The 15,706-nt window shown below is 39.9% G+C and overlaps 1 protein-coding gene across 3 annotated transcripts in view; it reads right to left on the bottom strand.

Moving 5' to 3' along the window:
* Positions 1 to 15,706, bottom strand: part of uso1 (USO1 vesicle transport factor) — a 50,741-nt gene that overhangs the window by 24,032 nt on the left and 11,003 nt on the right. For 2 of the 3 annotated variants that reach the window (XM_061881026.1, XM_061881028.1), the window contains exons 4-13: positions 12,944 to 13,020; positions 12,771 to 12,782; positions 9,638 to 9,738; positions 5,577 to 5,679; positions 5,430 to 5,485; positions 5,192 to 5,312; positions 4,937 to 5,115; positions 3,292 to 3,432; positions 3,124 to 3,212; positions 2,890 to 3,044 (exon numbers count right to left, since the gene is read on the bottom strand). In XM_061881026.1, the coding sequence (XP_061737010.1) occupies positions 2,890 to 3,044; positions 3,124 to 3,212; positions 3,292 to 3,432; positions 4,937 to 5,115; positions 5,192 to 5,312; positions 5,430 to 5,485; positions 5,577 to 5,679; positions 9,638 to 9,738; positions 12,771 to 12,782; positions 12,944 to 13,020 (1,034 nt within the window). The remainder of the gene's footprint in view (positions 1 to 2,889; positions 3,045 to 3,123; positions 3,213 to 3,291; positions 3,433 to 4,936; positions 5,116 to 5,191; positions 5,313 to 5,429; positions 5,486 to 5,576; positions 5,680 to 9,637; positions 9,739 to 12,770; positions 12,783 to 12,943; positions 13,021 to 15,706) is intronic. The other variant, XM_061881027.1, reaches the window with a different exon arrangement.

Below are 15,706 nucleotides of genomic sequence, written 5' to 3' on the forward strand. Positions count from 1 at the left end.
GGAGGTCCTTCATACCGACAGCCATCAGACTCTATAATGCATATGTTCCTTCTTGACTGTACTTAAATGTAGAATATATGTAGATTATATTTATATTATATATTATATACAGATGTTACATATTATTTATCATTATTATTGTCTATTGTGAGCAAACTGTGGTGCTGAATTTCCCCCTGGGATCAATAAAGTACTTTCAATTCTATTCTATCTAATGTAATTTCGGATTGCAGGACTCTTTCCCATGAGTACAATCATTACACTGAATAACTATATTTGTGTGTTTTTCCATTTAACCTACAGTACAGGCGAAAAGTTTGGACACATTCTCATTCAATGCATTTTATGTATTCTCATGACTATTTACATTGTAGATTGTCACTGAAGGCATCGAAACTATGACTGAACACATGTGGAGCTATGTACTTAACAAAAAAAGGTGAAATAACTGAAAACATGTTTTATATTCTAGTTTCTTCAATATATCTACCCTTTGCTCTGATTACCGTATTTTTCGGAGTATAAGTCGCACCTGCCGAAAATGCATAAAAGAGAAGTCGCATTTTTGGGGGAAATGTATTTGCTAAAACCCAACACCAAGAATAGACATCCATCCATCCATCCATTTCCTACCGCTTATTCCCTTTTGGGCTCGCGGGGGGCGTTTGTAAGGCAATTTAAAATAGATAAAGAATAGTGAACAACAGGCTGAATAAGTGTAGGTTATATGAGGCATAAATAACCAACTGAGTAGGTGCCTGCTATGTTAACCTAACATATTATGGTAAGAGTCATTCAAATAACTATAACATATAGAACATGCTATACGTTTACCAAACAATATGTCACTCCTAATCGCTGAATCCCATGAAATCTTATACGTCTAGTCTCTTACGTGAATGAGCTAAATAATACTATTTGATATTTTACGGTAATGTGTTAATAATTTCACACATAAGTCACTCCTAAGTTGAAAGTCGCACCCCTGGCCAAACTATGAAAAAAACTGCGACTTATAGTCGAAAAATACGGTACTGCTTTGTACACTATTGGCATTCTCCCAATGAACTTCAAGAGGTAGTCACCTGAAATGGTTTTTCACTTGACAGGTGTGCCTTACCAGGGTTGATTAGTGGAATTTCTTGGTTTATCAATGGGGTTGGGACCATCAGTTGTGTTGTGAATGAGAAGGTGTGTCCAAACTTTTGGCCTGTACTGTACATGTTTCTTACTAGAAACAATCAAAAGTAGAATTAGGTCAAGTGGCGGTGCCCAATTGATGACGCACGTGCCACCCGCGGAATGTGACTGTTTTTTATGGATCTGAAAAAATATCATCCATCCATGGATGGATGGATGGAGAGCTAAAGTCATCATGTAATGAGTAAAAGCTGAAATGATGACACTAGCAATGAAGAAAACCACACATATCTGTATTTAAATAGACAAATAATAATCCTGAACTCAATACTGGTAAAAAATAATTATTTTGGTCATAATCATGCAGCTCTAGGTTAAAGGCCTACTGAAAGCCACTACTAGCGACCACGCAGTCGGATAGTTTATATATCAATGATGAAATATTAACATTGCAACACATGCCAATACGGCCGCTTTAGTTTACTAAATTACAATTTTAAATTTCCCGCGGAGTTTCCTGTTGAAAACGTCGCGGAATGATGAAGCGTGTTTGTGACGTTATTGGTTGGAGAGGACATATTAGCCCAGCACCACTTGCGGCTAAAAGTCGTCTCTTTTCATCGCGCAATTACACAGTATTTTGGACATCTGTGTTGCTCAATCTTTTGCAATTTGTTCAATTAATAATGGAGAAGTCAAAGTAGAAAGATGGAGGTGGGAAGCTTTAGCCTTTAGCCACACAAACATACGATGTTTCCTTATTTAAAATTCCCGGAGGTGAAGCTTTACTATGGATCAGAGCGGTCAAGCGAGCATGGTTCCCGACCACTTCTCAACCGTCAGGTTTCGGTGAGAAAATTGTGGTAAAAAGTCGCCTCTTACCATAGATCAGCTGAGCTTGCGCCGTCCATGCAGCTGGCGTGACTTCCCTCAGACACTGGCGTCAACACACCCGTGGACACACCCCTACGACTATCAGGTACTATTTAACTCACTAAAACACTAGCATCACAATAGAAAGAAAAGTGATTTCCCAGAATTATCCTAGTAAATGTGTCTAAAAACATCTGAATCGCTCCCAATGCAATAGCCTTTTTTTTTTAAACAACATTTTTTTTTCTTTTTTTCTAGTCCTTCACTATCAATATCCTCATCCACGAATCTTTCATCCTCGCTCAAATTAATGGGGAAATTGTCGCTTTCTCGGTCCGACTAGCTCTTGATGCAGGAGGCTCATATTATAAACCATGTGAGGATGTAAGGAGCCCTCACACCGGTGACGTCATCGTCTGCTACTTCCAGTAAAGGCAGGGCTTTTTTATTAGCGACCAAAAGTTGCGAACTTTATCGTTGATGTTCTCTACTAAATCCTTTCAGCAAAAATATAGCAATATCACGAAAAGATCAAGTATGACACTTAGAATGGACCTGCTATCCCCGTTTAAATAAGAAAATCTCTTTTCAGTAGGCCTTTAATACTCTGAAGTACAGGGCAGTGTGAATCCTGTTTGTCTTTTTATCCAGATTTGCACTAAAATACAATTGCTACTGTGCCATTCCTCCACACGAAGGATTAACATTGTGTTGTTTTAGTGGAATCCTGCTGACTAACCAGCAAACAGCAGGGAGAACAATACTGTAAGTCTTACCCTCACAAAAAATGCTCAAATAATCCCTTCTAATGTAAACATCATAACTTAAAGCAAAAAAATGGACTCAGTACTGTTCGTAATAACAACAAGGACTGACTGTCAATGGTGGAGGGCAGCAGTGTAGCCACGATCTCCCCTTGCCCTTTCTGGTTTTTGTAGAGGAAACACTGGAAGCAGTAGAGGACGGCGCAGCGAAGCACAAACGGCTGTTTCTCGCTGACCATGGACAAGAGCAGGACCACAATAGCTGGTCTGCAAAAAGCCAAAGAAGACAAGTGAGGACACTGATGATGGTCAGAGAAGCACTACCCATTAAACGTCTGTCTTTTACCTTGGTGGGTTAGAAGGAGCATTGACTGATGCAAAGTAGTCCTGGTTAACCTGTGAGCCCCTAATGACCTCTGACACAGTGTTGATGGTCTGGGAGGAGGTTTGCATGGATGACTGAATAAGCCATATATGTTGTGGTGTTTAATCATGTGTCAAACTGTGATTTTACCTCAGTGAGGATGTCCGCCGGCACACCGGTGGCCATGAGGATGGTGCACAGCTGCTGCAGTAGACCGCACTGGAACATGGACTTCTGACAGCTGGCCGTGGCTCCAGGAGAGTTCACAGGGGACACCATGACTCGCACTAACTGGGGTCACCCACAGGAAAATTTTATTCCAGTAGATCATCTCAAGGGACAACCAACTTAGATATACTTTAGTGGAGTGAGTGTACAGTTGGTATAGCAGTATATATTAGGGCCAAATCCAAAATGACACTATACCAGCCTCTGAGTTTAGTTCAAAACATGTGAGACAAACATTTTTGCAGCAAATTCCTAAAAACAGTAGAGTTCTCCTGTTGTATAGAAGAGCTTGCACCACTGTAAACACATTGCCAGACCCTTGCATTGACATGCTAATCTTGCAAGCAAACATACAACAATGGGGTCAATACTTGTGGTGAACATAACTGTGGCGTTCCTCAAGGCACCACTTTAGGTCCTCTCATTTTTGGCTGTTCCAGTTTTTTCGCAATGCAATTTTTGTAACTAAGGTGCTGCTGCAGATTGTTTATTTCAGATGCAGTCAGTCATCATTTGTTCAGTTTCTTTAGCTATACTAGTGGTGTTCCTCAAGCTTCCCTTTTAGGTCATCTCTTTTTCATCATTTGGACTATTCAACTGGTGGCCAGCGAGTTCAGCTCAAAAACCTGTGAGAGACTCGCATTTTCGCTGCAGATTCTTAAAATGCTATTATAGAGATTTTTGCAAAAGATCCTTAAAAATAGCACAGCGCTCCCGTAATACTGAGAAAAATAGATATTCTATATTCAAATGTCTACTGTAGAGAAAGCTTGTTCTCTGTAATATGCAAACTCAGACTGATAGCAAAGGGAGATGGCCGGCTCCCCATTCTTAGCTTTCTGGAAATGTTGCTGTCAGGTTCAAAAACTGATGACATCTATTTAAGAGGACAAGAAGCAAAGAATCAAACAGAGACAGAATTAAATTTTGCTCAATTTGAAGAGAAACGTGTCGACCTGTAACCTCTTACAGTGTCACCCATGCTCTGGCGAAATATTGTATGCCTCCTCCTTTATTTGGACATTCTCTGACCACATGTCAACAGCTGCTTCCAAAGGGACGGGGTCGTAAATAGTTCACAGAAAAGGTTGTAAAAGAGTTCAAAAAGAGGTCGTCTGGAACTTGGGCAGATCCTGCCTTCTCTATGCTTTGCAGTTCTTGGATTAAAGGAATATCTTTCTGTTGATTACAATACATGAAAGAAACAGAAACACCTTTATGTTGCTTCCCACCTACACAGTGGAGTTTTACAAGCCTTCTTCTTGGTAGGTTCAAAGACAGCTTTTGGTCTTCTTGCTGGGAACTCATTTCAAGACAAAGTTTTTGTGATAATTTAGATAAAAGTATTGTAACAGTTGCCCTCTAAACAATTTAGAATTTAATATATACTTCTATACAAACTGTGTATAGCACTACGCATTAGATTGTAATGTATACTGCTATACAAGCTGTACACTGACTACGATAAATGACATCCAAGTTTCATTTATTTAGTATTCTCAACTGAGAATATGTAATACAAACAGTTGCTGAAATGCATTACAAAGACATGGATGCCACACGGTACCTGCAGCATCAGGTGAAGGTTGGTGACTTTTTGCGCGGACCAGCCAGAGTTGTCGTCTCCCACCTCAAACCACGGTCTCATCCTCTGGATAAACGAGCCCTCTTTGAAAAAATTCTGGTTGGAGCTGTTGTTCTTGAGAAGGTTGAGGAGCAGCAGCAAACAGTCCTCCACCACAATACCTGCACACAGGACATACCATCTTAAATGAAGGAATTGGGAGAGGTATGAATGTGCATACAACAAAGTTAAGTGTACCTCCATCACTGCTGCCCTCTTCTGTAATGATATCCAGAAGGCGCTCGAATGCATTTTCAAACGCCACAATCTTCTGAATGGCGGCGTTGCCTTTAGTTAACTGCTGAAGCAACAACAAGCCCTGTGGGAGGTGAACAGGTCAGTGATTAATACAATAGTGCTGTAAGTCCCTCTTTTCTGAATTGTGTTACAGCTCTGATAGGACTTTTTTGCAGTAACTGTAAAAGAGAGCACCCACGTCATTGCGGATCACTTCTCTCGAGTCTGCCAGCAAATCCATCAATCTGGAAACACCTGTGAGTGGACACAAATGGAGATCACAAACTGGAAAAAGCCAAAATGTGAACATGAAGTTTGATGTTGATCACAATGAAGAGAAGCTGACCCATGGGGCTGACCAAGATGACGCTCTGCACCTGGACACACTGGCTCTTCAGGAGGGCCGTTAGCAACTTTACACCAGGCCAGCGCACGTGGAAGTCAAACTCCTGAAAATGGAAATATATGACGATATTGTTAGACAATTTCTATATTTTTCTATGTCCTCTGCTTTAACAGATAACATGTACTTATATAGTATATTTGGCTATGAAACCCAGCCCTAAAGTTGAGGTAGCAGAAGGGACCAGTGTTGCCAATTCAGCAACTTTCTTGCTGTATTTAGCAAATCAGTATCAGAAATACTTTAATAATCCCCAAGGGGAAATACATTTTTTTAGCACAATCCCATTCAAGAGCAGACAAACATAACAGGGAGACAGAACAGGATCGCTGACGGGTCTGCAAACTTCTGGGGCCCCTTACAAAAAAGGTGAGAAACAGGAAAACGATAGGGTGGGGTGAGAAAAAAAAATTCGGTATAAGACTGGGCCCCTGAAGAGGGGGTCCAGACTGAGGCCCATCCATCCATCCATCCACCCATCCAGTGATGGTCTAAAGCAGTGTTTTTCAACCTTTTTTAAGCTAAGGTACATTTTTTTGCGGTGAAAAAATCCAGAGGCACACCACCAGCAGAAATCATTGAAAAACTAAAAACTCAGTTGACAGTAAAAAGTCGTCGTCCCAATTGTTAAAATTTGACTTTAAACCATAACCAACCATGCATGACTATAGCTCTTGTCTCAAAGTAGATGTACTGTCACCAACTGTCACATCACACCCTGACTTATTTTGAGGTTTTTGCTGTTTTCCTGTGCATAGTGTTTTACTTCTTGACTTGCGCTACTATTTATTTTTATTTAGTATTTTCCTGTAGCAGTTTAATGTCTTCTTTTGAGCAATATTTCCCGCACCTACTGTGTTTTAGCTATCAAGGATATTTCAGTTGTCGCTATCCTTCTTTGTGGGGACATGGTTGATTGTCATGTCATGTACCGATGTACATTACTCCTTTGTCCCACACGCCATTAGACTGTACAACTCCTCTCTGGGACGGGGGACGGGGGGTATTAGGATGACAGGGGATGCAAAACATTAACAGTGCAATACGTTTTCATAACATGGTCACTACTGCCTACTTTGTCTTGTTATATTCTTATTTTACTGTTATATTGTTATTCCCATTGTTTTTATTCTTTTTGTAATATTTCTCTATTTTGTTTCCTTTTAAACCCCCATTATTTACTTTTTTTTTTTTTTTTTAATTGATCTCAACTCTGTACACTGCTGCTGGAATTTTAATTTTCCTGAAGGAACTCTCCTGAAGGAATCAATAAAGTACTATCTATCTATCTATCTATCTATCTACATTGTGGACGCCGTCTTTGCTCCACAGTAAGTCTTTGCTCTTGTCCAGCAGTCTGTTTTTGTTTACTTTGTAGCCAGTTCAGTTTTACTTTTGCTCTGCATAGCCTTCCCTAAGATTCAATGCTTTTTATTAGGGGGCACTCACCTTTTGTTTATTTTTGGTTTAAGCATTAAGATACCTTTTTACCAGCACACTGCCTACCGCTGTTTCTGAAATCTACAAAGCAATTAGCTACCTTCTGCCACCTACTGATATAGAAGAGTATTGCACGGTTACTCTGCCGAGCTCCAGACAGCGCCGACACTCGGCAACAACACATACTTTGCAGACTATAATTACTGGTTTGCAAACCAATATTTTTAACCCAAATAGGTGAGATTAGATAATCTCCCATGGCACACTAGACTGTATCTCATGGCACACCGGTGTGTCGAGGCACAGCGGTTGAAAAACACTGGCCTAAAGTTCCATTATGCTGTTTATTTACCTGCATCAGTGCAAATTTGGGCATAGTTTAAAAGGTTTAGAGGCAAATATATAAGCGATCTTGAAAAAAGATTCAAAATGGGATGAAGTGGATTTACACACTTGAGAAAAATATTTTTGGAGGGATTTAAACCGTTCATCATAACCAAGACGTTACTGCTCGCATCGACCTCACTTGTTTCAACACTTGGAAGAATTTAAAGAAGAAAATATTGGAGGCAGATCATGTCTTTACATCTGGTTTGCAAATTCTAAACGGCTCGTTTAGAGGAAGAATGAAGGAAGGCAAGATGATTTTATAAATATTTCCGCAATGCCTCCATGATTTGATATCAAATTTTCGGGACTTATGCAGATCCCAAATACGCAACAGCAGATACCGAAAGGTAAAAAAATTGGTTTTGCCTAATAGGGCCCATTTAAATGAATGGGTCAAAACACGCTGAGGCACACTACAAGAAGTATTAGGCTAGGATCCTTCAACGTCTGTACAAAGATGATGAAGATGTTCTACGAGCCGGTGGTGGCGGGCGCCTTCTTGGACGCCGTGGCCTGCTGGGGTAGCGAACTGAGAGCGAGGGACGCAAACAGGCTGGACAAGTTGGTAAAGAAGGCCAGGAACGTGGTGGGAGTGGAGCTGGACTCTCTGGCGGTTATGTCAGAGAGAAGAAGTCTAGCAAAGCTCTTAGCCATTTTGGACAACACCTCCCACCCACTACACTCGGACCTGGCGGAGAGAATGAGCTTGTTCAGTGGAAGGCTCAGACTCCTAAAATGCAACACGGAACGCCACAGGAGGTCCTTCATACGGACAGCCATCAGACTGTATCAGGGTATCTGCAGGTTTCAGCAAGTCAAATTTAAGACTTTTTAAGACCTTTTTAATGCCACCTTGAATGAAATTTAAGACCGAAAAAAATGATAAAAAATCTATAAATATAAGCAATGGTTGGGGATCCCACTGTACTACAACTTCAATGACAATCAGTCAAGTTTACTTTTTGTATGTTTATTAATAAACAAACTGATAAGCACCACTCTGCCAAACAGCTTATCGAAAATCTTGAAAGATCCAAAAACTTTGACATCTAAAACAAACAAACCAACACCAACGCCAGTAAAAACATAATAACCGAGGTAAGGGGAAGAATAAATTACATTTCATTAACACATACCGAGACCCGTTGACTTGGTCAAAGAGCAGGTTTTGGATGTGAGGTGCTAATCCGTGTCTCGTAATATATGCTGTTTTATCCTTTCCGCAGGAAAATGTATCAGCAACCTGAGAATCAGGAAACATCACACGAAGAAGATGGCCAATCCTGTCATTTGAGGTTTAGGATTGATGTTTCACCACAGTGTGCAAGACCCATAACACCTCGGATTTTAATGTTGCTGTCCCGCCGAAGATTAGTGTCAGGTCAGTGCTGCTAGCGGCAGTTGTTGCTAGCTGGGGGTGCGTTGGCGCTGGACCCACGCAGAACTGAGAGATGCCCGGTGTTTGTTTTTGGCTCTCTGCCGCGATTTTATGCTTACCGCACTGCATGTGCGATTCGACCGCTCTAATTCTCATGGTGCCAAGTTTGAAATCCCTCTTACAAAGTATGCAGCTGGCCTCCTCGGGATTGGCTACAGGCTAAAGTCAGCTTTTAAACCGGCTGTCCTCCAGCCAACGCTCGCAAAACTTGCATTTCCCCATGCTGACTGAAAGGCGGGAAGCAAAGAAGGAGTCTGCGCGTGACCCGACTATGCGCGCGACTGACACTGAAACCACTCACTTTTACTCAAAGACGTGAACTGAAAAAAAAAAAAAAAAAAACTGGCCCGACAATTTAAGACCATTGAGTACTGAATTTAAGACCATCTTAGGAATTTTTAATAAATTTAATACTTTTTAAGGCCTTAATTTTAGACACAAGAATTTAAGACTTTTTAAGACTTTTTAAGGATCCGCGGATACCGTGTGTATAATGCATATGTCCTTCTTGACTGTACTCAAATGTAGAATATATGTATAACATATTTATAGTATTCACATGTGAATAATGCTGTATAGTATTTCTGTCTATTGTGAGTGAACTGTGGTGCTGAATTTCCCCCAGGGATCAATAAAGTATTTTCTATTCTATTCTATTCTAAGCGGGCACTTTTTGGATGAGTTGGTTGACATAAGCGGGACGGACAACTTCCAATCAAGCAGGCCGGCATAGTACCTCCAACAAGGTGAGTAGCAGAGTGATGTGCTCGCCATTCTGAATGAATGCCTCAGTGAACTTGGCGCCCAAGTCATCCGCCTGCTTCTGGCTGGCCTCATCTGTACAAAAGTGAGTATTTGACAGATGAGACAGGAAAGAAGGATAAAAAGAAAGAGTGGAGGCTTTGATACATTCAGTGCGTTAGTCGTCTGCATTACAATGAGGTGTATTTTTAGACTGTACTCTCTGTGTGTAAAGTACATATATACCAGCCTTTTTCATGTATTATTGGGTGGTTCTAATTAATTTTTTCCTGTAGCGAAATGAGCAACAGACACCACAGAAAATGAACTCCTGATTTTGCTGTAGGATGCGAAGAAAAAGCCAACAGGCAAGACATTAGTAAAGCATTCTGGTACCCGCCCAAACAAACAAACTAAGATACACAGTATGTTAATCCATCGGAGTAAAGTTAGTATAAATACTTCAACTAAGGCTGGATTTATGCAACATGGCTGTTGTCGTTGAAGGGAAAAGCGAACATTGTGATGAGTCTGTGAAATCAATGCGCCGCCATATGCTTGAAATAAGCAGAATACGTAAAAATGATTTTGTTATGCCCGTTACTACATAACATACAGTATATACTTACACCATGTACCGTATTTTTCGTATTATAAGTCGCCCCGGCCGAAAATGCATAATAAAGAAGTAATAAAACATTTATAAGTCGCACTAGAGAATAAGTCACAGTTTTGGGGGGGAATTTATTTGAAAAAAATCACACACCAAGAATAGACAGGCAATTTAAAATAAAGAATAGTGAACAATAGGCTGAATAAGTGTACGTTATATGAAGCATGAATTAACGAACTGAGAATGTGTCTGCTATGTTAACGTAACATATTACGGTACGAGTCATTCAAATAACTATGACATATAGAACAGACCTGGGCAATTATTTTGACTCGAGGGCCAAATTTTGAGAAAAAAGTGTGTTGGGGGCCGGTATATCTATTTTTAGGAACAGTAATACAAAACTTCACAATAATGTCTGATTGAATGCTAAAAACTTTATGACAGACCGCCTTAAAAAACATAATGGAATGTTTTTTTTTTCTATGAAGGATAAAACACTGAATATTGACAACACATGAATGTCACAACCCCTTTCGATCGACATATTTTACAATGAAGTGAAAAGCAACAAAACTGCGACAAATAATGAAACATGAACGCAAAGGGTCCCAAATAAACCCACCTAAAATCTAATACATCTGATATTTGCTGATTCCCCCCCAGGGATCAATAATGTACTTTCTATTGTATTATATTCTATTGTATATATCACTAAGCTTTAGAACTTTGTTGTGAAAATCTCGATCCGTGTCTGTGGAAACGGTTCTTGCTTACACTGCTTGGTGCCTCGTCTGAGCTGCTGTGACGTACCGTATTTTTCGGACTATAAGTCGCAGTTTTTTTTATAGTTTGGCCGGGGGTGAGACTTGGCCAAACTATTAAAAAAAATAACTAATTAGATTACCATAGTAACTAGCACATCATCCATAAGCGAAAATTCCAAGCATTGAAATACTTTGTATAGTCAAAGACTTCATGTCATTAATAAACATCACTGTACATTATAATGGCAGCTACACTTTCCATCCAAAAGATCTAAAAAAAAATGATTTGGGAATGTCCGGCAGGCCGGATTGAAAAGCTCAACAGGGCGCATGTGGCCCCCGGGCCTTACTTTGCCCAAGTCTGATATAGAACATGTTTTACGTTTACCAGACAATCTGTCACTCCTAATCGCTAAATCCGATGAAATCTTCTTCCTCTGTGTCGCTTCTAAACAACTCTGCCAACTCCAAAGGTAGACAATGCGCCGCTTCTTCTTCTATCGGTACGTCGCTTACGTCAAAGTCATCGTCAGTTGCAGTTCCAATTATTCCAGCCTTTCTAAATCCGGACAGAATACCATGAATTGATTAACGTGGAGCCCGACTTAAACAAGTTGAAAAACTTATTCGGGTGTTACCATTTAGTGGTCAATTGTATGGAATATGTACTGAACTGTGCAATCTACTAATAAAAGTATCAATTAATCAATCAATCAATCAATCAATCAATCAATGGTTTCGGTTTTCACTGAAGCCCATGTTTGGTCGATATTTTACAATGATGTGTTAATAATTTCACACATAATTCGCTCCATAGTATAAGTCGCACACCAAGCCAAAGTTTGACAAAAAATTGCGACTTATAATCCGAAAAATACGGTACACAAAACGATGATGGAGATTTTTTGATGTCTTACAGCGCTTCATAGGTGGAATAGAGGGACTCCAATTGGCTCCATTGTGAATCGACTCCGGCTAGCATTTGATTACGTGTTAGAATGCATAAACTAAAATTAAAAACGTGTTCTTGCCTTACATAAGGACTTTATCCCTCGATCATAATGAAGCAGAATTCACCAAGCGTCGGATTGTTCACCCCCTGATACGGAACGTGTGCTGGGTTTAGACCGTCGTGAGACATTTAAGTTGGCAAAATAATTGACTGGTATATAAGATGCTATTGTTTCCCCCTTAAGAAAATACCTGAAAGGAAGCAGCTGGAAAAAAAAGCATCTCAATTGTTGTTAGCAAGCTTGCAAAAAGCAGAATTATGGTGCAAATTTTAAGATAATGGTAAATAATGAAGCAGAGGTAATGAACATGATATAATGTTTTATTGCAATCAAACAGGCTAAAACCTGATTAAAAATATATATTTTACAAAAAGGGGGTATTGAACAAGAGAGATTGGCTTGTTTTCAGCAACCTCTTATGTCATATTATTTTAAAGCAATAATATTCTTGTCAACTTATATTTTACTATAAATTTGTGCCGTACATGCATAGAGTTTTGTCTTGGACTCTGTAAATCCAGCATTGGACGAGTTTGCTTGTATCACATTCCCATTTGGCTACTTCCTGATTCAAAAACGCTCATTTAAATCTTTTAGAGCACAGACATGCCATGAAAAGTGTCTTGCTGCAGTGTTTTGTTATTTGTGAGACCTACTGGAGGGGAAAGGGGGTGAAAGAGAGTTCTGCAAGGGGCAGGGAGATAAGGGGCCTCATGCAGATTAAAAAATCGTTACCTTCTGATTCGTCTGTGAGGTTAAGACATGGAAGAGAAGAGAGACGAGAATCTTAAAGTGTACATATACATATGTAGGTAAAACAACCTGTCAGTACAGAGGGAGGGAACACTGAACTCAACATGCAAGAACAACAAAGACAAAAAGAGGACTTTTCGTGCATGCTCACAGACCTTGCTCCTCCTCCTCGTCATTGCAGATGATGTTGTACAGCGTGTCCAAAGCGTAGCCCAGGATTTCGGAGTCAGACCTGTCCAATTTTCAAAAAGCAAATGTTAGCAACGTAAAGTCCCTGAGGTTGTGCAACACGCACGGTGGAACCTGTTTATGTCTGTCAACGGCCCTCGATAGGCTGTTTTCATGAAATTTGAAATTCCTAACAGAACAGCTAACATGATGTGTATGTGCAATGACAACTCCAAAAAAAACTCGGAGGGGGGGCAGACATCCGCCAATAGTAGACAGACATCCCGACCTACCAACATACCTGGGAAAAAAGCTAAATTTTTGTTTCATCTGACATCAGATGGACAAAGATAAGACCTTCTAGAGGAAAGTTATGTGGTCAGACGATCAACTTTAGCTGAACTGCACCAATTTTGTCAAGAGGAGTGTCAAAAATTCAAGCAAAAGCTAGTGGATGGCTACCAAAAGCGCATTATTGCGATGAAACTTGCCAAGGGACATGTAACCAAATATTAACATTGCTGTATGTATACTTTTGACCTAGACGATTTGCTCACATTTTCAGTAGATCCATAATAAATTCATAAAAGAACCAAACTTCATGAATATTTTTTGTGACCAACAATTATGTGCTCCAATCACTACATCACAAAGAAATATGAGTTGTAGAAATTATTGGAAACTCAAGACAGTCATGACATTATGTCCTTCACAAGTGTATGTAAACTTTTGATGACGACTGTATCTATTTTATTTTAATTTAATCACTGTGGTAGAATGCTGGTTAATACTGTCATGCTTTTACTTTAAAGCTCACTCTGCACTAAAGAAGAAGTCACAGTGTGCATATTGTTTTAAAGCTGTGTAACTTGACAGTAGTTTTATGCTGTCTTTTCACACTGCTCTGCGACAATAATAACGTTGACAATACTACAACACGCGTTGACATCATCGGGCCTTTTTATGTCAAAAAATAAAGCGGACAACCAATGCATGTGGACCGCAACTTAAGGAGACACTGTCCAGTTATAACAATAACCCAGTTGGACCAAGACATGACATACAAAGGGTTATCGACATACGCAGTGTAAGTTAAGTATTTTGCTTTTTCTTTGGATTGTTGTGACTTTTTTATGACACTTACTCCAAAAGAAGGGAATCTTTGATGTCAAGAAAACTATATGCATAATCAACATGTGTGCCATTGTGTATGTTAAAGACTATATAGTGTTTTATGAAACGCTATGAAAGACGTTAACTTATTTTTACGTTTGAATGGTAAAACGCAATTTAAACAATGCGCCTGTAACAGACGCCATATAAAAAGCTGTGCTGCACAGTGGGCTGACAGCCTGAGTCTTTTTGGCTCAATAGCTAGCACTGCTCGACTTTACACTTAATCAGTGGGTATACAGTATGTGGTCACCGAATAAAAAATGTACACTGGAGCTTATTATTTGAGTTTGCATGACTTCCTTAAAGGCCTACTGAAAGCCACTACTACCCACCACGCAGTCTGTTTGTATATCAATGATGAAATATTAACATTGCAACACATGCCAATACGGCCGCTTTAGTTTACTAAATTACAATTTTAAATTTCCGGCAGATTTTCTTGTTGAAAAAGTTGCGGAATTATGACGGGTTGTAGCGGACATATTAGCCCAGCACCACTTACGGCTAAAAGTCGTCTTTTCATCGCATAATTACACTGTTATTTGGACATCTGTGTTGCTGAATCGTTTGCAATTTGTTCAATTAATAATGGAGACTATAAAGAAGAATGCTGTTGGTGGAAAGCGGTGGTTTGCAGCTGCCTTTAGCACCGAAACACAGTGTGAAGCTTTACCACAGAGCGGTCTAGCGAACATGTTTCTCTACGTCAACCAGCAAGTTTTTGGATGGGAAAATTGTGATATTAAGTCGGCTCTTACCGGAGACTTCAGTGGATTATGGGACTTCCTCCTGTAGCTGTCAAAAAGGCAGCTGTGATCTTGGCTCCTCAGCTTCTCTCATAGACACTGGCGTTCACCGCAGCCATCCGACTTTCAGGTATGACAGTATAATCTCACTAAAATACTATTAACACAATAAGCAGATTAGATTTTCCAGAATTATCCTAGTAAATGTGTCTAATTACATCTGAAACGCACCCACTCCCGCGCGAGCCGTCACTTTTTTTTTTCTTTTAGTGCCTCACTCTAACTTTCCTCATTCACAAATCTTTCATCCTCTCTTAAATTAATGGGGAAATCGTCGCTTTCTCGGTCGGAATAGCTCTTGCTGCTGGTGGCTATGATTATAAACAATGTGAGGATGTGAGGAGCCCTACAACCCGTGACGTCACGCGCACATCGTCTGCTACTTCCAGTAAAGGCAAAGCTTTTTTATTAGCGACCAAAAGTTGCGAACTTTATCGTGGATGTTCTCTACTAAATCCTTTCAGCAAAAATATGGCAATATCGCGAAAGGATCAAGTATGACACATAGAATAGACCTGCTATCCCTGTTTAAATAAGAAAATCGCATTTCAGTAGGCCTTTAAGAATCTGCAGCGAAAATGTGAGTCTCTCACAAGTTTTTTGAACTGAACTCGCTGGCCACAAGTTGAATAGTACAAATGATGAAAAAGAGAGGACCTAAAAGGGAACCTTAAAGAAGACCACTAGTATAGCTAAAGAAACTGAACAAATGACAACTGACTGCATCTGAAATAAACAATCTGTATGACACATAGAATGGACCTGCTG

Source organism: Nerophis ophidion, linkage group LG20 (genome assembly GCF_033978795.1).
Source record: "Nerophis ophidion isolate RoL-2023_Sa linkage group LG20, RoL_Noph_v1.0, whole genome shotgun sequence".
In the NCBI taxonomy this organism is placed as follows: domain Eukaryota; kingdom Metazoa; phylum Chordata; class Actinopteri; order Syngnathiformes; family Syngnathidae; genus Nerophis; species Nerophis ophidion.